This window comes from Podarcis gaigeae (assembly GCF_964106915.1).
Source record: "Podarcis gaigeae genome assembly, chromosome: 2".
In the NCBI taxonomy this organism is placed as follows: Eukaryota; Metazoa; Chordata; class Lepidosauria; order Squamata; family Lacertidae; genus Podarcis; species Podarcis gaigeae.
This window is the reverse complement of record NC_139679.1, coordinates 87,870,235-87,886,327: the sequence shown is the minus strand read 5'-3', so window position 1 is coordinate 87,886,327 and position 16,093 is coordinate 87,870,235. Positions and strand designations below refer to the sequence as shown.

General features: G+C 41.7%; 1 protein-coding gene and 1 long non-coding RNA gene across 3 annotated transcripts in view; one reads left to right on the top strand and one right to left on the bottom strand.

Moving 5' to 3' along the window:
- Nucleotides 1-1,533: 1,533 nt before the first annotated feature.
- Nucleotides 1,534-16,093, bottom strand: part of LOC310836422 (uncharacterized protein) — a 79,234-nt gene continuing 64,674 nt past the window's right edge. For both annotated transcript variants that reach the window (XM_083721598.1, XM_083721599.1), the window contains 6 exons: nucleotides 15,313-15,335; nucleotides 9,685-9,759; nucleotides 8,213-8,340; nucleotides 4,612-4,747; nucleotides 3,850-3,990; nucleotides 1,534-1,880 (listed from right to left, as the gene is read on the bottom strand). In XM_083721598.1, the coding sequence (XP_083577724.1) occupies nucleotides 1,733-1,880; nucleotides 3,850-3,990; nucleotides 4,612-4,747; nucleotides 8,213-8,340; nucleotides 9,685-9,759; nucleotides 15,313-15,335 (651 nt within the window). In that variant the 3' untranslated portion in view covers nucleotides 1,534-1,732. The remainder of the gene's footprint in view (nucleotides 1,881-3,849; nucleotides 3,991-4,611; nucleotides 4,748-8,212; nucleotides 8,341-9,684; nucleotides 9,760-15,312; nucleotides 15,336-16,093) is intronic.
- LOC310836503 lies at nucleotides 11,143-14,112 on the top strand. Its single transcript, XR_014560096.1, has 3 exons — nucleotides 11,143-11,943; nucleotides 12,064-12,332; nucleotides 13,712-14,112. It is a non-coding gene; the product is annotated as an uncharacterized lncRNA (long non-coding RNA).

The following is a 16,093-nucleotide window of genomic DNA, read 5'->3' as shown; positions in this document are numbered from 1 at the left end:
CTATATATATATATGCACAGAATAATTGAAAACATACTGCTGAATCCTGCTTAGAGATTCCAGGCTTCTGGAAGATGTTCCAGCTTAGGAAGAAATAAGAAGAGTGTTTGTTGCTGAAGAGAAACCAAGGAAAATGCTTTTCAGTGCACACTTGAAGTAAGAGATAAAAACAACACAAAGTTCATTTTATTGAGGATACATAGGGGCAGAAAAATGGTGGCCTGAAGTTATCACTTTATGCTGCTTTAGGGTAAAGCCTCTCTCTCTCTCTCTCTCTCTCTCTGTGTGTGTGTGTGTGTGTGTGTGTGTGTGTGTGTGTGTTTTAAGTATCTAGGATATATAGCAACCAGACATACTGAACTGTATCTGGAAGAGAGCTCAAAGACTGGCCAAATGCTTAGCGTACAACATGATCTTGCACACAGAAAAGACAAATACTGATCAAAGCTTTTTAAACATGCATCTCATTTTTTTTATTTAGCAAAATTATACTGACTTTCTCTGGTGGAAATAGCAAAGACGCTTGCTTAAGACAAACCTTAGTTTCTAAGTCCTGTTACTGCTACCTATACTTTTACTCCTGCCTCAGTTTTTAGATATAGTAGCTTCAATAGCTAATCTTTGGTTTAACTATATGAGTTCTGTAGTCTTTCTGAAACTTGCAAGCTACACCATCTTTGTACCACTTCAATTAGCATATATTAAGGTGTCTTAAGAGTCAGAGCCCAGTGGTCCTTAATACTCCCTCAAAATCAGGATTCCAAAGGGAAGGAAACCCAATTAGGTAGACTTGAGTAGTGTGACAGCTGACGTTCCAAACTATTTTTGAGTCAGAAGAATCTTCATAAGGTAACTATCTCCATTAGTATCGACATGGATGAATAAATGCTGAATGATGTTACACATCAGAATTTATCAGGAGCAACAAGGATCCTTCATGTAGTTACCAATTTGTCTTCAAGAAGGAGAAACAGCATCCACTTGAATGGATCACCAGGTTGCCAAATGGACAGCCCAAAAAGATGTGGCGGTGACAGTCGTAGACATGCCAATAGTTGCTCAAAGTCTACTTGCAAATTAAAAACAACAACTCATTTGAGCTTTGGGTGAGACTTACAGTGCTTCCTGTAATGCCCCTTGCAAGGATTCTATTTGCCCCTTGCTAATTCTATTTCTTGCATGAAGATGAGTGGAAGAAAGAGAACAAGATTGTGTGTAGTTTGTAAGGATTGGAAGTTTCACCCAAAGCCCAAATGAAGTTGACATCAACGAAAGCGTAGTACTTAATTCTATCAGGAAAACAAAACTTCTCACAACCGTAGGCTATGGACATTTGCACAAATCAGATCTCTGGGTTTAACTCCATTAGTAATTCATATAAGTAGTAATTCATATGTTTTCTCTTTGGCCATTAGTACTTATTTGCTAAATAGTGCTTGGTGCGGAGGAAAATAATTTATGAACTATCCAAGTAAGACTCAATTAAGAGCAACAAACAGCCCATCATAAAAATAACTCATACTGCAAAATTAATTGAGGGTTGGAATATGGTGTTATTACTTGGCTAACCAATATTGGAGACCAGTTCAAATAATATGAAACGAGACAGCACTGTGCCCACAAGTTTGGGAGAAAAGAATGAAGAAAGCTGTGTGCAATGGGCCCACAGAAGGAGCAGATGATGAAGGCATCTCATTCACTAAGACAAAGCTGCTGAAAATAAAAGCAAAGCCTAGAATGGTTCCTGCACATTTGTGAAGAGAGAATTCAGAATCTTTTCTTTCTGTTTAGGGAAACGAGCACTGAGTAACCTGCTCTCCAGTGGGCTCAAAGGAGGAGTAGAAGGTACTCCAACTGGGTCATTCACTAAGATGAATCTCCTGGAGTGAGAGAAGGAAAGAAAGAAGACAGATCACCAATTGATAAACAGTTAACACTAAGGAATGCTGACAATGGGACTAAAAACAACTAGCAATCAAAAGCAGGGATGGGGAAAATACATGGTTTTCATACTGTACTATATCCAAAGGCTGTGTCTCATAATGCTGAGAACCGTTGTTAGCCATAGCGATGACATGTAAGTGCAGAATTATGGGGCTCATGATGGTGAATGGAAGAGTCAACACTTCTAGCTCATTACAAGCTGAGACAAAACTCCACTAAAGTTCAGGTCTGGCTCGTAATGCATTTGCCTGGTGCCAATGTATCCCAGAACTGAAACTGCTTCCTCCGTCCATCCCTTACCTTGTGATGCCCATGGTAACAGAGAGGCCTCTTTGCAAGGCCTCTCGCTCCCTGGAATCAGGAACATTGACATGGCAGCAACGTAGGCACCAGGAATTATGGGAAATGTGGTTTTTCAGGGCTCCTAAATATTTACTGTGGAATGCTGGATTATCAGCTGTTTCCAGAGGCTTTTTGCACCAGGGATGATGGTGATTGTAACTGTTAATTATGAAGCAATGTTTAAATTATATAGCAGAGCAGTCCAACACGCAGCCCTTGAGGCCTTTTTGGGCGGCCCTTGGCAACATTTGATGCCTCACCCCACAGCCCTCAAACTGCCTTCCCAAAGCTGGGTAAGTGAGGCAATGGGCTTTGGGAATGAGGTGGGAGGGCTCTAGGACCCCGCCAGAGCCTTGTGCCTCCTTCCCATAGCCCATTGCCTTGCTTAGCCGGCTTTGAGAAGGGAGCTTGGGGATAGCTGGGAGGTGTCAAATTTGGGCCTTGCTCCCCCCCGCCCCACGAGAAGGCAGTGTGTGGCCCATGGGGTCTGTGTTGAAGTACAATTGCAGTCCACTTGGTCCACCCTTATATACAGTATATACACTATGTATTGTATGTATATGTATATACAGTACTTTTCCATGTATAAGACTATGGATTTTTTTACTCTAAAATAATGTTCAAAGTCTGGGCTCATCTTATACATGGATAGTATTCCCCCCCCCCCCCGTTTTCTTAAATCGGAGTGCCCCAAAACAGGGGGCATCTTATACATGGGGGTGTCTTATTGACGGAAAAATACGGTATAAGTGCATGAATGTATAACAAATGTGAGGATAAGATCCCCACTGTCTCCCTTAAATAACTCTACTGGAGAGATAGGCTTATTATTGTACCAGCACTATCTCTGCAATTAGGCATCTTCACAAAGACTCCCATCTGGATTCCGGAATGCTCTAGGCTGAGTGTACCGTATAGCTTTAAAACACATTTGAAGCAAATTTTCCTTGCAAAGAATCCTAGGCATTATAGTTTTTTTAATGGGTTGTTGGTATCTCTGCAAGGGGTAAGCTACTGTGATCAGAATTCTTTAAAGAATGTGCCTCCTCAAAAGTACAATGTGTACACAGCCCTAGTGACATCACTGGAACATGCTGGCCTTGCACTAATTTTGTCCAAGAGATCTCTCAGAACTCTGTCACTAGATTTTTTTAATAAGTGTCCATAAAATGTTCTGGTGAATTCTGCCTGTCTGTCCAGTTCAGATTCCAGATCTGCACATTTTAGTGACAATGAAAAATAGTGTAATCCCTGTATGTAATATAATTCTAGTAAACTAGCATCTATAAACCAATGCATTTTCTGTGACAGCATTTCGCTAAAGGAAGCAGAATTGTGAGTCTGCTTCCATAATCACACAATCCATTTTTTCTTTTTTGCTTAAAAAGCAATCAAACCTTTGTTGATTAGAAACAAAAACCATGGTGAAAATCAAATGAAATGAAGATGTGATGCTGCCTACTGTCATCAGTAAGACTGAGAAGAAGGGCACAAGGAACTGAGGAGTGAACAGTATGGCAGGACCTAGTTGGCACAGGAACAAATATTATCTTCCAAACATACCCTCTGGCTGGGATTGATTGAGTTGGCTGCAAATTCTTCTCTACATGCAGGCTGCTTATTTTGCGTTCCTTATCGAACTTCACCTTGGGACGATACAATTTTATGTCTACATCTTGAGTGGTTGGAGTTCCCCAGGCCAACCTATGAATATAATAGGTTACACTGATCTCTAAAATAATGCAAGCCAGAATTCTTAAAAGACACAGCAGCATAGTTTGTGAATATAAATGTTAATTAACGAAAAACTCTAGGTGTTTTGATCTGGGACTGCAATCCCATGCTTACTTAACCTGGGAACAAGCCCCAATGGACAATGGGACATATCTCCAGGAAAACATCAACAGGATCAGCCTCTGAGCTTTTTCACATGCTAAGAGTGAAATGTGCACCAACTGCATTTAATCTTTTGTCTAATACACCCTTAGGTCTCAGTGCCAGGATACCAGCACAATATCCTCTCTGCAAATGGATGACCTGGACAAGATAGCCATCCTGTTGTCCCCATATGTTTATTTAAACCTAGCTTAAATACAGAGCCCTGAAGATAAATCTGGAAAAAAAGCAAATTGAAGGGGGATGTCTAGCTCTGCTAGATTTGATGCTCTTTACTAACATTTCAGTAGAGTAGCTAGTGCTCAATCACTTTAACTTCAGGGCAATAGAACTTTGATTTGTATGAAACACTGCAAGATGTTTGTGAGACATTTTATGAGGAATTAAGCTAACAAAAAAAACACAGAGATGTTTTAATGTTTCCTCTACCTGTAAGGGAATTCTCTAGGGAGATTGATTGTTGTTTCTTCCATCACTGTGTATGGACGGCCCTGGTGTTGTCTGTAAGGCTTCATCCAGGCAAATAAATTTTCAGGGAAGTTTTCAGGAGATTGTAGATTTTGATCTAGGTAATTAAGACGAGGAGAAGAAACTCTAAAAGGATGAACATGCTCCACATCATTTGTTAAATTTGCTCCAGTGATTTTCAATCGGACCTAAGCTCAGTAAACTTTCTCTGGGTTGTACTCACTGAGTTCAAGACTGCTATTTTATGTACATTTGTGTATACCCATGGAGAAAAATACCAAACTGCTGATACCAAGCCTTATAAACATACCCTTTCATGTATTATCTGCATTTCTTTTCACACTGAAGCCCTTTTTGTTTGTGAGGCATTGCTGTACTGGTATTTTTTCACAAAAGCAGCTGCCAGTCATGGGGCACACTGTATGGAATACAACACGGTATTTCCCTTGTTTCTGGGCCTAATTTAAAAAGGATAATGGGTACACAAGAAAAACTTACCTGTGAAACATTACATGTACCTAGAATCTCATTTAAGTCGGATCTTATTGCCAGTGTGAAATGTTAGCATGCTATGAATCTGTAGCCAAGCACGTTGGTGTGTTAACAGTGTACATGCATGCAGTGCTTGCATGGTTAAATCCTTACTGCATACATTTAAAATGGCTTTGTTGTTGCAGAATATGAGATTCTGGATAAGAATGAATATGTCCTCAAGCAAAAAAAAAAGAAAAGAGCTTGTCTTCAAGTAAAAAATGATACCTGTGATAAATATTATGGCCTAAGGGAATGAAATGTGTGTTTTTATAAAAATTATGAATTCTTCTGGAATTTTGAGATATGTTTTGAAGGCATGCAATAAAAGTGAGTTATCTACCACTTTGCCTATTTTAAAATACACCAATCTGTGTTTAAAATACATCAAGTTTTCACTCAGCTAACCTTTGATGCCTTGTTCACATTACTGAGCCTGCTCACATGTGCAAGGATGCAAGTAAAACTGCTATAGTTCACCAGCAAAACAGCTCGCACATCTGTTTTGTGGTAGAATATTGTATAACTAGAAAAATACTAAAGGGAAGCTTTTGTTTTAATTATCAGATCTGTTCAGTTGATGTCATCTGTCTGCGGTGGCATGGAAAGGGTGTGCACTTGACTTAAAATTGCTGGTGCCATAATTATATAGAATTGAAGGAAGGCTCTCGGACATGGCGGGATTTGTTCCCTCTCAAATGGATGCCTCAGATGTAAACCACATGCTTAGCCTTCCTTGTCACTTAGAACAGAAGCCATCATCAAGTAAACCAAAGCTGGAAACATGCTGGCAATGAATGAATCATAACTTCTAAAAGCGATTTGCTTTTTATGTCGTTTAGATTTAAGCACCAAAGAGAAGTAGAGGGTAGAAATAAACTTTTTCTTGTCCTTTTCTTTGTTCTCCACTCATAGGGCAGCTCTGCTCAATTTCTTTGTTGTTGCAAAAATGTGACGGATGTGAAGCTGCTCCACATGGTGCCAGCAGAGCTCCCATTCTCCCACCAGTTCCCCATGGTGCTGCTGGGTGCCTCAGCATTGTGGTTGGGTCTTTCTGTCCAAGGGAGGAGTCCCCAGGATGCAGGCTATTCCAAGAAAAATCAGGAGTAGAGCTGGATGAGGAGTCCTGGAGGAGAATGGGCATGTAGGGAGGGAGGAATGGCCTGACTGCAGTGCAAGGCAGATGGCAGCATAGGGTCAGGGAGGTGTGATGGGGGCTTTCACCAGGGGTGGGGGCTGAGAGTTCTGCTGACTCTTGTGAGGGGCTACACATGTTCCACAGTACATGCATGGTACTAGTAGGATGGCCCTCAAAAGTAAGTTTATCCTCTTCTGTACTGGAAATATGGACAAAATAAACAACAAGCAGCTTTTGAGTGACTCTTCTCAGCAGATTTTTGAAAACTCTTTTGGAATGTCCAACAAGATCAGAAACATTTCATTTTGTTTAAACGAATGTGGGATTGTTCTACATACAGTGGTATGTACATACAGTGGTATGTTGTACATACCGAGGCCCGTTTGCAACATGAAAACAGCACAACCTGCAGCGGTGCGTCTGCGCATGCGCGGGTTGCGATTCGCTGCTTCTGCGCATGTGCATGCGGTCATTTTGCATGTCTGCACATGCGCGAGCAGCGAAACCCGGAAGTAACCCTTTCCAGTACTTCTGGGTCACCACGGGACATAACCTGAAAGAACGTAACATGAACGGATGTAACATGAGGTATGACTGTACATGCATGTCAAGAAACAAACGAGATCGCACCAAAAATGAACCACACACGCACATACAAGCCTGCTCTGATGGGTTGCTTTGAAAACCATTACTGTGATTCTTAGTTCCAGACGCTCAGTGACTTTTAAAATTTAGCATTTCTACAGGAAGCAGTGTGCTTCTTCTGAGTGGGGGGGGGGTCGCTATGGAAGGACAAGTGTTAAGCATAAGGAAAGACATTCTGTTAAGAGGTGGCACTGATGGATTATTGGGAGGAAAGAGGGGGCAAACCAGGGGCAGCGGAGAAATATATTGCTGTGGAGACAAAGGTAGTGATAGCTTGGTGCCCTGCACTGCCCCAGGAAAACTCATTGCTGCCCAAGGGGTGCCAAGCAGCAGCACAATTTATGTGCCCCTCCTCTGGCCTGCGCCCTTGGCGGGGGGCAACCTATTCAACCCCTGGGTATGCCTCTGGCAACAGTGATGCCTACTGTAAACCCCACATTATTGGAGCTTTAAAGGAAGTTCAGAGAGATCATGAAATAAAATGTGTGTCATAGTGTACGTATGCTGAGCCAATGGTGACTTAAAGCAGAACTACAGTTTTCCCTCAGAGCCAATCTGAGGAACTAATTTTAGCATGCATGCTGAAATTCCTTAGAGCAATGAGAGGCTAATTCCACATTCTATGCAAATATATGTGTAACAAGCCCCAATGTTGTTTTACCCCCCCCCCCAAAAAAAAAACCCCAAACAAAAGACTCTTTGGAAAGACAGAACTCAAAGTGAAGGAGCGTAGGGAAAGAGGGATGCTTAAACTTTTCTGTCTCTTCAGTTTCTCTGGTCCAAATCCTATCTCAAACATAGTAAATTGCAGATCTCACTACATGACTGTGCAATTGCAGGGGATCTCAGTGTTAAAGATGGTTAAGACCTCAATCAGTGGCTTCAAATGCCTGCCCAATGTAAAGAGCACATTTAAGAAAACAGTTCTATTTAGTCATGGTTTCTCCTTTAGTCTGACACGTGACGGAAGAACCATAGAATTGTAAAGTTGGATGGGACCCCTTACAATGCTGTGAATAATAGATTCATGGCGTTGGAAAAGGATCCCGAGGATCATCTAGTCCAACCCCCTGAAGTGCAGGACTCATTTTTGCCCAACATGGGGCTCAAACCCCAAACCCTGAGATTAAGAGCCACGTGATCTACCGACTGAGCAAAGCCTTAGACACAGGTCATTTCTAATGCCAACCCCCTGCCCCCCACGTTCTACATTTAATAACAATGCATTAATGAAATTAACCTCCTTACACTGCAGGGAGTTGCTAGGTGTGAAACAGTGGTTCCGGGAACATGACCTTCTCGCATGTTCTTGCATCAGACGCCGCTCCTCTGCTTGGTGAATTCGTTCATTTTGCTTCCTCCTCCAGGCCACCACCCTAAAGAAAGTGCAAAGTTATATGCTGCTGTGAGTTTTGTTTGAATTAGGGCTGGGGGAGGAATCCAATGAGTTGTGTCTCCCAAGTGGACACACATGATCTTATCTGCCTGGACCAATGTGAGATCAGGGCAGGAGTTCTCTCCAGTTTTCCATACCAGGTGATTTGAGGACTGCTTGTCAAAGAAGTAATTTCAAATGCCTAAAAGCGGTTCGCTATTGCACTGAGCTTCTGCTGCCATACATACTGAAATCAATGCTTCAAGTCCCTCTGGGAATCATAAGTCTTGATGTTGTGCCGTCACTTTCAGTGGGAATTCTACATATTCTATGTACATTTATATATATTTCAATTTCCACTCAGGGGGGATTTTATTTAAATTCCCGCATTCTTAAGGGGAATTCTAAATAAAATATGTAAAATGCACATAAAAGGCTCACTAAGACTAAGGGGAAATTGAATGCAAATGATGCAAAACATACATAAAAATCTGAGACTTGGAGGCATGCCAAAATCCATCGCCCTCAGCTCGACTTGTTACCTTGATTTCTGATTGCAAGGCAGCAAGAACCCTGCATGCCCGTCAAGCTGTTCCTGGATGGCTGAAATTACTTTTGTTGGGCAGATGGTGTGTTGATGGAAACGATTAAGGAGAGCACAGTGAACAAAACTAAGACGGTAACATTTGATTTCCTTCCTAAGGAGCTATGCTATATATAATCAGTGCTAAGTAATTAAAGTTTTGAACCATTTCATCAGGCATTTGGCTGTGGGTATTTATATGCTGCTGCATTAGTTTCCATTGAATTTGATTTTGTTGTTGTTTTAACAGAGCGATCTTAAGGTGCTGTTGGTATATGAGATTCCACAACAGAGGAACCATAACTTTCTAAGCTACTCCATTTCCCTCACTTTGACTGGCACCAATGGGAAGTTTAATAACTAAGCCAGCTCCAGGGCTTACACAGAGTTTTGACCTTTCATGAGGGCCACTGGGAAGAAGGGATGTTGAGTCCACTGGATCAAAGACACCCCTGACACATTTCTGGGATGTCCCCTTTTTTGTGTTCACTCTACTGTCAGAGAGGGAGGTTGGCAGCACCTAATAGCTCCTTGAAGGCTTAGGGTTAGTCCCTAATTAGTATTTTATTAATACTGTGTTGTATTCAATTTACTTTTCCTCAGAGTAGACCCTTTAATTTCAATTGATTTACTCTGAGTAAAAGCCAGCTGAATACATCCCATAGTATTTTATGGTTTAGCATGAGTCACACAGAGCATCCCTAGCGACAGACAGGCAGATTATTAACATTTAAATACAAATTAATTTTAAAAACTCTGTACCTTATAATATCTCTTTCATAAGAGGTCTCATAACTTTCATTTTCCTGCGGGACAGTCTTCTTTCTTGGATGGGGCCTATGAAATAAAAAGATTTATAAATCAAATTTAAGTCACGTTTTAATGCATTGATGCTTTATGTACGAACAAACTAACTAATATCATGCGGAAATTGATTTATGAAACAATTGTTTATTAAGCAAAATTGATTGAATATAATAATGTAGGAGTATCTTTTCTTAGTTCCATCTGGTTCACCAGCTATGGCCATGCCTGGACAGAGGTAGCCTTACCATTGTAGTCTCTGTGTTTGTAACCTTTGAGGCTGGATTACTGCAATTTGCTTTATGTGGGGCTGCCCTTGGGCCTGGTTCAGAAGATTCAACCGGTGCAGAATGCAGCTGCTAAAGAGTGGGGTCTGACAGGGCTGGAAACATGTCTTAGCAATGGTGTCACATCTGCACTGGCTGGCTGCCCATTTACAGCCAAGCCAGGTTCAAGGTCCTTGGAAAACTTGGATCTAGTTTACAGACTGCCTAAACCCTTATAGCTGTCGGAAGCTCCGGGGGTGGGCACTGCACAGCCCCTGAACTGAGACAAACCTCTCCAGGCGTCTTCCTTGTGGAGCGCAGCCCGGGACGTTCATAACTCTTCCGTCCCAGTGTACAGCAGCGACACATATCTGAAAATATGTGCACACTCATACAGCAGAGAAAAACTGGAAGCTGAGGCGATGAGGTGTGACATCTAAGTTATATTTATTAAGCCATATATACAGGACAAAGCAACCATGGCGTCCTCTCACATCTTCTCCAAGAGAGAGAGAGAGAAAATACAAAAGTACAATACAACGGAAGAGATAGGACTGGCTTCCGTTCTCACACTTTCCAAGCATGGAATGTAAACACAGGCATGTGATGTAATAATCACACATCCAGCAACGGGAGAGAATGAAAATGCTGACATCCTCCCCCTTTTCATGGTAACCGTTGCTGCACTACCTAACACAGCCGTACACAATCAAACATACAGTCGTTATGTATATAACAGACTCCTGAAGTGCTTTCCCCATCTCTGGGATCACTTCCAAAACTTGCATCAGCGTATATCTCAAGACCTCAGACCACATCCAGCAACGCGAGAGAAATGAAAATGCTGACAATAGCCATCATCGATACCAAGTATACTACACATCTTCTTGATCCTATTTTAAACTTTTTATTTTCTAAAGCATCATTTTCTTGGTTGTAAATTTGTGCAACCACCATCTTCAGGCTCTGAGGAAAAGCTCCGAGCCGCATCACCCTCTTCTCAGCTTTGCAGAAGCCAAAGAATGCAAAATCAGACAATGAGTACAGGCAGCATTTTCCTCTAGAGCAGGCTTCTTCAACCTTGGCCCTCCATATGTTTTTGGCCTACAACTCCCATAATCCCTAGCTAGGAGGACCAGTAGTCAGGGATGATGGGAAGTGTAGTCTCAAAACATCTGGAGGGCCGAGGTTGAGGAAGCCTGCTCTAGAAGGTGGGGCCTATAGCAGAAGAGGTATTGTCTGCCTCACAATTGGCTCTATGTTGACAAGCATGGTCCAGTCTCTGGGAGCTATCCAAGGTCCTAACCTGTTTAACCTGAACTTGAAAGTTCTGTCGTTACCCCCGCTTGACTATTTCTGCTGAGACTCTACCAGATGTGGCAAGGACCTATGACTGAGCCTACTGTGATAACCACTAACATGATGCTAACTGCGAAACTTCCCCTGAAATAAGTATTGCAATCTTGAAAAACAGGATAGAAAGCAGGGGACAAGATCCATGCAGAACATCAATAACCAAAATGCAGAGCACTGAGTAGGTTTGGATTTGTGTAATTGTATTCAGAAGTAATAATAAAACATTAAATTTTTACAAAATTTAAAAACAAGTGCCTTGGTGCTTGTCAGTTACACTGGCTAAAGAAGTGATTGTAAAGCTTCCTTTTCACAAATAAAATGGCTGGAGATTTCTCTAATGACCGGTTTGGGACCAGCTCACCTTACCCCACAGGTGCCCACTTGACCACTTCAATTGGCAGAATCTGCACTACTCACCAGTGCTACATAATACCTGTATCACATTGGTAAGAACTTGAACGTTAAGTGTGGCAGTACCTACACTTGGAAGTTACTGCCTATTGATATCCAGCAGGCACCTTCACTGCAAAAATTTTGTGCGTCTGCTAAAACATTCTTGTTTCGACAAGCCTACCCAGATGCATGGAACGCTGAGGTAATTTTAATCTGTTTTAGTATTTTGCCTTTGTATGTTTTAAACTATGGTTGTAATTTTTTCTTGATTTTTTTAAAAAAATCTTGTTGTAAACAGCTTTAATTTTCTTTCTTTTTTAAGAATCAAGTGGTGTATACATTTCATGAAATAAATAAATAAGGAAGCTGAAAATTTGGGGAAGAGATATGGAGAAACCCCAGAGGCAGCAATGTCTCGACAGCTCTACCTTTTCACCCTGTGGCCATGGCTATAACCCAAGCAGCAACAAATTCCAGTGCCCATTCTCCTTGGCATAGAGCCATGGCAGGTTTTTCCATTTAAGGGAGGAACATTTAAACTTTTGCAGATTATACAATCTGTTTTATTTAAGCCCTGAACCGTGACCTAAGGTAAGTGTTATAATATAGATACGTGTCTATACACAAAGTCATTTTGCTTTTCATAGCTACAAGCTAAATTCATTCTTTATAGTCAGTCTTCATGAGTTCTTTCTGAGTCACACAGTTTACTACTTACAGGCATGAAATCCTAACTGAATCTATGAATCTCAATTAAAAAATTGTAAAAGCAAAGATTGTAAATGTCTGTCATAAATAATAGTTGGTACCCATGCAATGATCACTCTGTTGCATAGGAAAATAAAAATAGAAGAGGCATAAATTCCCACATCATACTGATATTCACAGCTGGCAATGAATTACCGTATTTTTCGCCCTATAGGGTGCACTGGACCATAGGGTGCAATTATTTTTTGGGGGGGGGGCGAATAAAGAAAAGAAAAATTATTTCCCCCCCGAGCCCCAAAGAGCAAAGAAGCCATGACAGCGAGCGGGATGGATCCTGCTTGCTGTCTTGGCTTCATTTTTAGCCTTGGGGCTGGGGGTCCAGGAGTGAAGGCGAGGTTGCACTGAACCTCGCCATCACTCCCGGAGCTTGCGGGGCTGGGGAAGCCCAAGCTTCCCCCAACCCCAGCCCCCAGAACAGGTCCGGAAGTGATGGTGAGGTTGCGCTCAACCTCGCCATCGCTCCCGGAGCTTGCTGCTTTCCGAAGCCCTGGGAGCGCAGCGCTGTAGCCCGCTGCGCACCCCGGGCTTAGGGCAGCTATCCACAAGCCTGCGGCGCCCGGCAGGAACTCCTGGCGGGCTCTGCAGGCTTGTGGATAGCTTCCTGAAGCCTGCATTCGCCCCATAGGACGCACACACATTTCCCCTTCATTTTTGGAGGGGAAAGAGTGCATCCTATAGGGCGAAAAATACAGTAGACCTCTAGAAATCTGTGTATTAGAGTTCACAGCACTCCATTATAAATTTTTAAGTAGACGAAAAAGGAATGATAGCTTTAACTCTGCAAATGTGTGTTTGTGTGTGTGTGTGTGTGTGTGTGTGTGTGTTACTCCCTCTCCCTCATGGAAAAATTGATTCTGATCCCACCCCCACACACCCCAAAGACTTTCTTTTCTTTATAATATTTTATCTAGAAAATGTAGATCAGGAGAAGCTGCGAAATACACTTTGCATTTTGAACCTGTGTTCTAAGATACATATTGTCACATGCATGCCTGCACTTGAGAGTCCCAAATCCATTTTTTCCCTATAAACGTTTAACCACAGCTTTGTCACTGGACAGGCTTCAAATTAAAAACAAAAACAAAAAACATCTCCGTCACATTTATTTTTTGTACCTTGGAATATTTAGTAAAGTTTAAACAGCTTCTATATTTTGGATACATTATGTGATATATTTTTCTACTTTACTGAACTCTATTCAGATGGGTCTTGGAGCACCCTGTTCACCTGAGCTGAACCACAAGAACTGAGGATGTGGTTCTATATAGTAAATGGTGGGATTCAAACAGAATCATTATTCACATCCTCATCCTACCCTGAACTTTAGAAGCAGTTTCAAAAGCTCACAGGATGAAAGCAACGGCTACGGCAGCTGAGAAATGACCACAGAAAGCACCACTGCATGCATGATTAAAGGAATTCTCTGGATGTTTGTAGCAGAAATGCAAACCCCCAGGCCCTTATCATTCATTGTGCAAGCAAACTAGTTTGAAATTCACTGAAGGATCAAAAAAGAAGAGAATAGCTTCAAGCAAATGATGAAAAATATATCCATCTTTCCTCCATAACACTTGTTGATTCATCAAACAAAATTTAAACAGCAGCACTGGCTTCTGATTGTTTTTACAATACTTTTTCAGCATGTACAATTCTCTGTAAAACACTCTATCTATCTATCTATCTATGTATAATATATGATATATACAGTATATCTGGTTATAATGAGAAGAGAGGAATATTTCTGACATCTGGCTCAGATTATGCTCTATAGCATAAGCTGCTCTAATTACATTTTTTCTCTCCAACATTTATAAATATTTTAAATCCTAAAGAAATATTTTACTCTGGCTACACATCACCCAAAGAAATAAGAACCACATATGTGTTGGCTCACCTGTCTCAGTGTCCATTACCTGGTGGTGGACAGTCCATGTTTATCCATCAACCACCCCCCAAGGAAAGATTTGTTGTTTCACAGGGAGATGGGGAGCTCCATCGGTAGTTAATGCCTTGACAGCCTTATCTCTCAACTTTAAGCTCTCTTTCCTTAGTGCATGCCCATCCTGGGCTGGGCTTAGTGACCTGTAACTCAAAGCTACCTGGGCACAAAAGGCGACAAAAATGGTCTCTACATTCCAGTCTTGATCCCTCATCCTGCAACCAACTCCAGAAGCCACCAGCACTAGAGGAGACCACTGAGAGTAATTTCCGCTGTGATAGTGTGCTTAGTATAGGATAAATATTCTGATTAAGTGTTTAATAATGTTCATCCTGATCATGCCTACTCTCTGTTTCTCTGTGCCTGGTTTACGGGCACACTCAAGGGGTGGTGGTCCTCACACCAATGTTACTTGGACCATGGGGTATGTAACCAGTGGTTAAAATGCCTCAAAGAGCTGGAAGGAGTTTTTTAAAAAAGAGAGAGTAAGACCTAGAGGGGAGACTAGCAGAGGTTGCCAAAGAGAAATCTTGGAATTTCTTGGGAGACGGCTGCTCCCAAGAAGACCATCACAGTGCAGTTGTAATTATTCACCCCTTGCCTTGGGGGGACATGGCCAGTGGGTGGTGGCAAGTGGAAAGGGAGAAACAGGATGGGTAACCTGTTGCTAGTGAGCTACACTACTGGTTGATTGCTGTAGCAGATGAAATAAAGTGTTACTGCCTGCCACAAGGCATGAGCAAACCACCTTGAGCACAGCAATGTAGAAAGGAAGTATACAAATAATAATGAAATGAGAAACAAAATCTTGTTCCTTACATGTGAAAAAAATACATGTTTTAATCATACTTTCATCACAAATACCTTTTGTCAGCAAGTACCAAACCCTAAAACAAACAAAAACAAGAGATAAAAGAGGTTGTAAATTTTAAAATAACGATCCTAACAGCTGTTTACTTAAGCAGAGAATGTAGATGTTCATTACTTCTATTGAAGCCCTTCAAGACCCAGGCTAAGTTGGTGCGCTCCTTAGGAAAGATTATGGAAATTCTCCCACTGCCCCATTTAGATGCACACCACCACTAAAAATCCCCAACTATTTCTAATATAACTAAAAGTAAACACGCTCTGTGAATCTTTACATAACCACATGGCACCATCCATGCACAACTGAGAGGCTTGTGGAATCCAAACATTGGCAGTATGTGTTGAAGCAAAGGTGGGCCTGTTCCAGAAGCTCTGCAAACCCTATCTTGGTAGTCAGGATAAGCCTGAAACTAATTGGTAGTTCCCCTGTATGCACTTGCTGTGATACATGGTAATTGGCTGGCTTTGATGTTATGCTTATCTGTGGGCTCTGGGATCTTGGCTCAGAGAAGGGCGCTAGCTATAAGCCTTGGATAGTTGCCACCTATCCCCTTATGGGCCAGGTGGGTTGATGGGAGGTTCTGACTAAACTGATGTATGATGCTTTGTGTATAAAGAATGTATACATATTTGCCTGGGTGAGGACAATTTGGTTCTTGACAGGAGGCAAGACTACCAATAACGAAACTACCAAAACGAGAACAAGTGTATGGTATAAGTGGAGGAGAGACCTTTTCAGTTTTGCTGTTTCAAGTAGTTTTCAAAATTCCAAAGCATA